Source organism: Odontomachus brunneus, unplaced genomic scaffold, assembly GCF_010583005.1.
Source record: "Odontomachus brunneus isolate Ranch 3 - 2012 unplaced genomic scaffold, Obru_v1 Obru_scaffold_024, whole genome shotgun sequence".
Lineage (NCBI taxonomy): Eukaryota > Metazoa > Arthropoda > Insecta > Hymenoptera > Formicidae > Odontomachus > Odontomachus brunneus.
This window is the reverse complement of record NW_022639474.1, coordinates 2226099-2235896: the sequence shown is the minus strand read 5'-3', so window position 1 is coordinate 2235896 and position 9798 is coordinate 2226099. Positions and strand designations below refer to the sequence as shown.

Below are 9798 nucleotides of genomic sequence, written 5' to 3'. Positions count from 1 at the left end.
CTCTCTCTCTCTGTCTCTCTCTCTCTCTGTCTTTTTCTCTCGCGCACGCGATGTTTTGCGTACGCGCCGGCAGAGAGTGGACCAGGCCGAGGAAAGAGACATGGGCAACGGATCGGTGGCCTGCTGGACCCGCGTCTCTCTCGCTAAAAATACACGTCGCAATAAACTCAAGGGTGACGTCCACCGCGCAGATACGACGTTTTCAGCCGTCCTTCTCTTCCACGAACTTTCGTTTCTTCTTTCGACCACCCTGCTGCCAAAAGAGACGTCCGTTAAGCGCCGTTACTCGCCTGATTTGTAAGATCCGCGGTGAGAACATTATTCGGATATATCACTTGACTTATAGTATGGTTGCCGCAACAAAATATTTATGTTGGTTTTCGGCCATTCATACAAAAGAGAGCCACAGTAGTCTGGCAATGGTGCATTGAATTGTTACACGGCGCAACCAAACCTCACGGACCTCTCAATCATACACACGGAAGAATATCGCTCTGAGAAAAGCGATAACTCAGTTTACTCTCCTTTTTTTCTTCAACTCTGTTTATTTTTTCTCTTTCTTCCGATGCAGGATATTTTCGTAATAATAGCTTTTTTATAGACTCATCATAAACTCTAGAAAAGCTTGTAAAAAAGCTCGTTATAATATGTGCTCATAAAAGAGGAATTTATTCTCTTTTATTCTAGGATATCATAAAACTTTATTGAAGAAAAGGCTGGCTCGACTCTCTGTGTAGTAAACAAACCAAATTTCTCTTTTATTTTCACCTTCTTGGTTGAAATGATAAATTTACTACACGGAAAGAAAATTTTGTTGAATTAACCAAAAATATAATGGTCGAATATGAACGATCCAGAAATTCTGATTGAAGTAACCCGAATTCTGTTTAAGTTAACAAGATTTTTAGTTGACTTAAACAGAATTCGGGTTACTTTAATCGGAATTTCTGGATTGTTCATATTCGACCAGATATTCGGTTAATTCAATCAAACCTTTTTTTCCGTGTAGGATTCAGAATGTGTATTTTGAATAAATTTGATACTTTTATGACGAATTTATGATAGACTGAACGTATAAATCATTTATTTTTACTTGAACGCAGTACGTGCTTTTCTGTAATATGTATATTTATTTGTACTCTTGAATGCAATATGTGCTTTTCTATGCGTGTAGCTTTCTGTGTTTGTTCTGCAAATTACAAGAGAGAAATAGCAGTATATTTTCAGATTATCCTTTCGTGGCAATTATATATGAACATATACTAATTAAACTCACTGAACATACGTATCGTAAAAACTTTGTGGCTGAGAACTACATAGATCGGAGTTGTAAAAATACCAATAAAATTTCTCTCAACTTAATAATTGATTTTAACAAATGTATTTCAATTCACTCGACGATTGATATGAATAAAATCAATCGAGAAATTAATAATTACACGCAATTGTAATTGTAATTACATTTATTAGTTACGATTGTAGTTGCAATTGATTAGCAATCCTGGTATAGATAGAGATATGTAACAACAACGATTTTCAATACAACATCTGTTCAGCTTGAACTCGCTTTTTTCTTAACCATGAGAATGTGATAGTAACAGTCGTAACAGTTTTCTTCGCATTCGCGTTCTCATTAACGGCCGCCTCGTATTGCGGAGGGATAAAAATACAAAGAAACAGTGGAAAAGAAAGGTGAGAATTTTCAGAAACGACCTATTTCATTGCAGGCGAGATTACTTTGTTAACTTCCTTTCCGCTCGGTGATTATGTTTCCTTCGTTCGACAAGCTCGATCTACGATCTAGCCGCAGCGATAACAGTTAGGCGTGCTTGTGTTAGCACTACGTCAACGTCGATCTTACCGGAGTTTATTATAATAAGAGATCTCTGCACAACGTAACGCCACGTCAAGGATAATTAACAATAACAAAGTGTCTTCGGGTTCAAAATCCTTGACAACGAAGGTCAAATGTATAACTTGTACCATTCGTATTGCGGCTATAACGTTATTATATAACATTATATTAGTCGTCTTGTTAGCAGACGAACGTCGTTTCAATGTCGTGTCTAGTCATTCTGAAGTTTCTTCTCCTGTTGCAATAATTACTGACAATCTCAGTGTTTGTTCGAAATCTCCTTTCTACAGCATCGCAATGAACATCGCGAATTTCAACATCAAATTTATCTGGTGCGAATTGTTGTAGATAATATTTATGTTAACACGTTGACAATCACGATTTTTGTTAATTACTTCAATGCTCAATTAAAATTTGAATCGCTAAATAAAGGCAATTCATGATATATATACTCATTAGTTCGTTCCATTAGCTATTCATCGGCCCCGTATTTAATTGGTCATATTTTATACGCAAATTAATAAGACGTGGCAATATTAAAGCACTAGTCACTAATGACTACCATGGCAGTCAACGTGTTAACCTTGATCCGGTAACATTTATTGAATATATATTATCAAAAAGTTGATTGAAAATATAATCAATCGCTTATCGTAAGTTGCAATTATTGTTCTCTCTCAATGTGATTTTCATGAAATTTTGAGGGAGTTCTTGAAAATAAATTAGAATGAAATTTATACCGGGAAGCACTTGATGCTACTGTCAAGGTAAAATGACCCTGTGAAATGGACATATGTATGTAAGTTTGACAGCAAATTACTAGTCGATTTGTAAAAGTTGTTTCTCTTAGGAATGATTCATATGGCACTCATATTTATTGCATTGAATGATAAAATAGAGATACGAAAGACATATGAAAAGAATGACCAAAATTTGTTTAGAATAACGTGTCATGCAAAATGTAACACGAATATTCGAGTGCAACTTTTAATAAATTTGTTACTGCGTCAATATAATAGAAAATTTATATTATTGTATGATGGGAATTTAACGTTTAAGTCAACACAGTATATTTGTCACATAAATGTAATTGAAAGGATTGTAGAGTTCCCATCATTGATTGTCTCACGTCGTAATAATCATGAAAGTCTGTCTGAAGATATGCAGAAGGATGAATCGTTTTAAAGCGCAGACAACTTACAGACAAATTGAACGCTTCCAGGTAAAACACCGCCCGGATAAGATCTCGATTAATTTGGTGTCGAATATAACGCGAGGCATTCTAAACTTCTCATGCATGACAAGCGCTTATGACGCTCTCACAAGAATATTCGTACGCCGTTGACGCTCATAGAAGATGATGTGGCCCCTTTGAGCTCGTTGCAGCGCCGTGGTCGCGATTAATCGCGAAAGCGCGCACGGGTATTCTATCCTGACAACGATGGCGACCCATGAAAACCGCGGTCGATCTACTTTAATCACCCTTTACAACGCGATATAAATAGCTTTTCAGTTATTTATCACCTACTCTCCATAAAAATCTCCCCTCGCTGTTGAAGAGACAGTCCACGTTTTTCCAGAGCGAATTCGTTATTCCGAGGAACAATGCTGATCAACAGCCATTTTGCACCAGAGATGAAAGTCAGCGTAGTTTTCCTGTCAGAGGGCTGAAGTACAATTTATTAAAGTATCCTGACTACCCTGTCAAGGTAGTTTAATGAGCGGAAAACAGCGTAAATTCGTTTTAATTTAGCTGAAAACATGAAAAGAGATAGTATCTCACTGGAAATTTGTTGTTTTCTTAACATCATGCATTGTTAATCGCGTTATTTTACAAATAGGATTGCAATATGTCGTGTATAAGTGTCTTAATAGAAGTAATTATTTTTCTTATATTTGCGACGAATTTATTTTTAGTGAAATACAGGTGCGTGTTAATCCCATTGACTCGTAAAGCATATGAATTATACTTTGAATGCAAAGTAGGAGATGATGATAAGATTTGGATATTTGTTGTTTGGATTATTGTTATAAAACTTCTACATCGACTTCGTGATATTGGTGAAAATTGATCTATCTATGCCTTTCTCAAAAACTGTTACGAACTAAATTGTTTTATCGGTTATTCTTTTGGTTCAGGACGTTCGAATTATGTGAAAAATATGCCAAAAATCTTCGACGTAAACAAAAAGTTAGAAAATTGTTGCCTAGTCTGTAATAATTTCAGAGTCGCGCTGACAACCCCTTCGTAATTAAGGCAAATTCCTGATTTTGCAGCGAGGAAGTGACGGATAATGTAACCCCGAAAAGTGACGCGTTCTTCATCGATAATACGATGGAGATCAGCTCATAAGTGTCGAGACGATCATTTTCGCGGAATTTCGACATTCGCCCGTCGCTGTGCAGATTCCAGTCGAGCGTACGGGAAAATGATCGACGTCAAAAGTGTAACGTTGAAGAGCGGCACTCCAGCTATCACGGCGCGTTCTTGAAACCATTCATTCGCCCGTCATGGACGTTAATCGCAGAGACGACCGTAGTCGACGACCGAGCGCCGCGTCGTTCGAAAGAATAATCCTCTACGTGGACGACTTCGCGGCGGCGACCGGCCAAGACTTGTCGCCGGATTTCTACAGGCTCGGTCGCGAGGATGTTTGCGCGTTGCCCGAGCCGGACGGTCCGCGGATGGGTCACCGTTCTAGTCTGTATCCATCCAGTCCCGACAGTGCGGTCGGCCTCCAGCTGGGCGACCGTTCCGCTCTTTATCCTTTGAATTCTGCTGAGAGGCCGTCTTGCTCTAATCCGTTGTGCCCTCAGACAAGCGCCCCGAGACGCTCGAGATCCAATTTAGACGTCGATCAACGGTCCAGCAGACGCTCCAGCGTCCAGTCCAATCGCTCGAGGACGAGCAGCTGCAGCAGACCGACCCCCTTAGGTAGGAGATAATTGCGACGCGCTTACTGATAAATGGAAGAGAATTCCTTACATATCGGGCTAATCACAGAGAAAGAAGCACAATTAGCGATTCGGACAACTGTTGCAGCTTTGCCATTTTAGCGTTTACTCTCTAAATTCTTGGAGTGAAATCTCACCCGAAATGAATGACAAATTCGATCAAAGAGATACTAAAATTACTGTCTCTAGGGATGATAAGAGGGAATTTTTAATAAACTCTGAGTGGACTCTCAACACATTCGCTGTCGCGCTTAAATTATAAGTTGCTCACGGTATAATTTTTTTAGTAGCTTTACTTAACTTTTGAAAAAAATAACGTGAGAATAACTTTACTCATGCTGAAAGCCTCAAGGAGATGACGAACTTCCAAAATATTGATAACGTAGAGGCGACTTTCAAAACGTCATGTCACATAAACACTCACGTAATTTCCAAGCATGATATTTATTTAAGTTTAAAATTAAGAAAATTAGTGGTGCTGTATGATCAAGGTAAGAATACCTTTTAATTTTGACTTTTCTAAGTAATAAACAAGTAATCCCGGGAAAAGCAGTAGGATCTATTTGCGATGAAATAAATACAGTAGAGGAGTTAAGGCTTTCAGTGTGACTAAAAGTCACTGGCGCCATTTTTTTTAAATTAATGTAATGCATGTTTGCTCTTATGCACACAGAGAATTTACCAAATAGACCAACTGAATATTTCATATAATGTGTCACGTTGTGTATGTGTGTATGTGTAAAACAGACCTCTGAAAGAATTGTGAGAGAATCGGTGCGCACGTGTGTAATGCCGGTGGCGAATGTGTTAATCCATATGAGCAAATGTTTCAATCGATTGAAGTTCAATCGATTCGTCCTCGCGTCAGATTCTCTCTTGAATTTCGCATGAAAATATTCACTCAACGATTCGGAGTGGCAAACTCACTCCACATGATTGAAAAGTCACGCGGACGTGAATGACTCGACTGTCGCTCTACTTCCATGGAATTTCACTCGAAGAAATTTGGAGGACGCGTATGCAACATTTCCTCTCGATGTCTTGTCTTGTGTATATACATCGGCGTCCCCTTAACATTCCTTTGTCGAATATTCTTTCATACGTTCTTATCAACGTCGAATCTTCAGTCGGGCACGATACATCCGTAGAGTTGCCAAATCCAAAATTTTAAATTACCAGACATTTCCTCTCTGGAAAAAGGAAAAGGTAACAAAACCTAACCGCACAGAAATAATAATCATAAAATTAGATTAAATACAAAATTTGACGAGAGATTACTTACAATATTGTTTTCTAGACAGTTTAAAAAACTTAGTAAAATATTTAGCACACAACACGTTAAAATAAAAAAAAACGTTTAACATTTATTAAAACATAAAATATATATTTTTACACATAAACGTATATAAGATAATGTTACGTGTGTTAAATAAAAGGAATTCAATCTCATTTTATTGATTGAGTACACTGAGAGAAATTATCCAATAAAAAATTAACAAATGGATATTTTCGATCAAAATACCGATAAATTTTTATATCTGATCAGGATATCCGATTAAACTTAATCGAATATTTTCGATCATAATGGCATTTTATCAGATCAAAAAATTATGAATCGATATTTCTCATTAGGTGTTTCCTGATCGGATAAAAAAATTCATCGGTACTTTGATTGGAAATATCCATTTGTTAATTTTTTATCGGGTAATTTCTCTCAATGTATAACATAAAAGTCGGACATACGACGTCCGGTTTGATTTGTCAACCGGATATCGGACAGGACTCCTGAGGATCTGACAATCCAAGTTAGGACCGAACTTTTGCTTGGCAATCCTATACATTCGTCGTCCTTTGCGACTCGTCGTCGCTCGCTCGCTCGCGACCGATCCGTACGACGAGCCATACGCGTTCGGCTCGAGTACATCCGGGGACGATTGTCGCCGCATGTCGATCGGTTTCCGCACGGAGGAGGAGTGCTTTTAACATTAATGCAAAACGACGTGAAACTTCAGGAGATGATAGAAGAGCCAGTGTTTGCAAGAAAACCAGGCCGCGAAGGGCGAGCAGCGTGAACACCCGACGGGACTCCGTTCGTCCCACGAAGACGGACGTTAAGCAGACGCGGAAGGTAATAGAGGATGCTCGCGATCTCGAGCAGGCGAGGCGTCACCGGCGAATCGCCATGGTCGTTCTTGGGACCTTCATCTTTCTGCTGGTAGCTTCGGTGCTGGTGGTGGTGGTCACCTTAACGCACAGCATCTTTCTCAGCCCGGTGACGGGCCCGAAGGAGTTGACGGAGCACAGAGCTATACAATGTAAATCTGCGACACTCGAAAGCGTCGATATAACTCCGAGTTATAGGACAGACAATAACCGCGCCTTAGAATACTCGCGGCTTTCGAAACTAACACACTTCGTGATCGAAGTCGCTCGCCGACTTCGGCGACACAACATCGTCTTTATTTCATGCTTGCTCGCCGTTCTCGCTTCGAGCTTAAGAGCCTGCTCGTGACTAATTTAATTGGCGGACTCGACCCTTGCAGTGCTGTTTCATTGGGACTTTGCGAGCTTACATACCTCTCGGCGCAGAAGTAATTTAAGTTCGCGCCGCTTCTTATTCATGAGCGATTAAAGTTAGCGGCGCCATCGAGAGTTAGGAAAAATCTGTCGCGAGAGAAGCTCCGGGCGTAAATTCACACCTCCGCCCTCCGTCGGGGCTCCGTTATGGAAACGAGCATGATTTCCGGCCTCTGTCGCGATCGCTGCAACACGGTGTGATTGATACCGGCGAGTTTTCGCTTCGCTTACCCGGCGCCCTTGTCGTTCTTTCAGTGCGGAAGGAGAACGAGGAGCTGCTGAACTCCTTGAACAGGGACAACTCCGTGCCCGAGAACGTCACGGCGCCGCCTTAGAGCGGGAATCTCCGCGAACGGAAGTGCATCATCGTTCTCGTCCGTTGTTCTTGGCTCGCTTCCGGCTGTCACGACATGGGTGGGCTTCTCTCGCGGAAGAGCCTAGCAGCCGGGGTGTTTCACGACGTCGTAGGGATTCAACGTCGCGGGGAGCTGTTTCGCCTCGTGAGACAAGCGGCCGAGAGACGCCCGGGCGACTCGGGGGAGAAGTTTCCAGCCGGATTACGGTGAGAGAGAGAAAGAGAGAGAGAGAGAGAGAGAGAGAGAGAGAGAGAGAGAGAGAGAGAGTAAATCCGGCATTTCCGGCATGTCTCGGACATCTCCAATCGGCAGCGTGTTAATTAGGATAATGTAAGCAGTGTAATCGCGATTCTGATACGCGACGCCGCGGAGACGCGCCTTCTAGTGCGCGCGCGCCGCGTCGCGGAAAGTCCGATCGTGACGTTCGATCATGCAGCGCGTGGTCGTGCCGTCGATTGCATTGTCGTCGCGTTCGGAAACGTCGCGTTGATATCTCGTCTCGATACAGATACTGGTTGCCCTGGATTCGCGAGCACGCTGTTGCCAATAAGAGCTCACTCAGCGAGCAGAAACGCCAGATGAGCGTTCAGCCTTGAATTATTGATGAGTTTCGGTCAAATTAATCGTCTAACGGCCGCGTCTTATTTCGACCAATGGATTTCCGCGAGAGCCGATTGTTTTTGTGGATATGCGTTAGGTTGGAGGAAGAGTATCGAAACGTGAAGAGTCGAATAATTGTCTGGAAAGTCCAAAATATAGTATCGAAATCCAAATTTGGAGATAGTTTCCGGAAATTTTACAATTTTATTTATTTATTTCACACACACACACACACACATACACACACACACACACACATATATATATATATATATATATATATATTTACAAAAGAGTCATCCCTTTGACACAATACGCAAAATATAGATAATTTCAAGGAAAAGAAGGAAAAAACAAAGATAAATTACACACATACAATGTAGAGATAGATAGAGAGAAAGAGAGAGAGAGAGAGAGAGAGAGAGAGAGAGAGAGAGAGAGAGAAATATATATAAAAGAAATAAAATAAAATAAACTACTTTTGAAATTTTGGAATTGTCATTGTACACTCGAGCACATTAGTAGGATGAGTCAGGAGTTTTCTAGAGTGTTAATGACAAAGAGGGATGTCAATAAATGGCTGTTTTATTCTATCTAATCACTTGAGTACAGCGAAAGTGTATCTAAATAGATATTAATATATATTTTAATATATGTAATTGTTTTCAATGCAATAGTTTATTTATTTATTTAGTTATTTATCACCTATTGACGGGAGTTATCTCTTTGGTGCAATGCACGATATATAAATCATGCACCCAAAAAAAATTTCAGTTGGTGCAACCAAATAGGAACCAACTGAAAATTAGGTGATCAGAAGCGATATCTCTGTTATGAAACTAATATTTCTGTTGTCGCAACCGAAAATATTCGTCTGAACATTCAACGATATTAGAACTCGGTTGAGGCAACTGAGAACAATTGACTATACTGAAGCCTCATAAAGAAATTGTTCTGTTCCTACAGCGGAATTTTCGTCTGGTCCCTGAGCAACCGAAAATTTGGTTGCGTCAACAGAATTGTTTTTTCCGTGTAAAAGAGAAAAGGACAAAGACAAATCCGTAAAAAGATACAAAAAAAGAAAATAAAATAGAAACTACTTAAAAGATACTCCAGATGATTGATAATAGTGGCCTCAATGGCAAAAGACATAACCGTGAAAATTGTTTTTCCTCAGAATTGTATTTCGAGATATCGTCTCCGTATTTGGATTTCGATGTCATGACTTTTCGACAAATTGTCGCAGCTCTCGAAGATTTCGAGACTTTGATTTTTTGCGGGGCATTGCGTGCCCACCATTTCTTTTCTCACGCAAATGCGCAATAATTGTGTGTGTTATCCGGCGACTATCCGATTCTGTCTTAGCACGTAGTTCGCCGCGATAATTCCGCACTATAAAAGTCACAATAAATCGCACGTTAACGGTGCCGCAAGTTGAGCGGTGAAATCTGCGGG

At 40.3% G+C, this 9798-nt stretch overlaps 1 protein-coding gene across 4 annotated transcripts in view; it reads left to right on the top strand.

The window, feature by feature from the left end:
* Positions 1-9798, top strand: part of LOC116842346 (histone-lysine N-methyltransferase set1-like) — a 47531-nt gene that overhangs the window by 30206 nt on the left and 7527 nt on the right. For 2 of the 4 annotated variants that reach the window (XM_032811428.1, XM_032811429.1), the window contains exon 5: positions 7643-7949. In XM_032811428.1, the coding sequence (XP_032667319.1) occupies positions 7643-7722 (80 nt within the window). In that variant the 3' untranslated portion in view covers positions 7723-7949. Of the gene's footprint in view, positions 1-6822; positions 7126-7642; positions 9237-9798 lie in introns of those variants that run through there. The other 2 variants (XM_032811431.1, XM_032811430.1) reach the window with 2 other exon arrangements.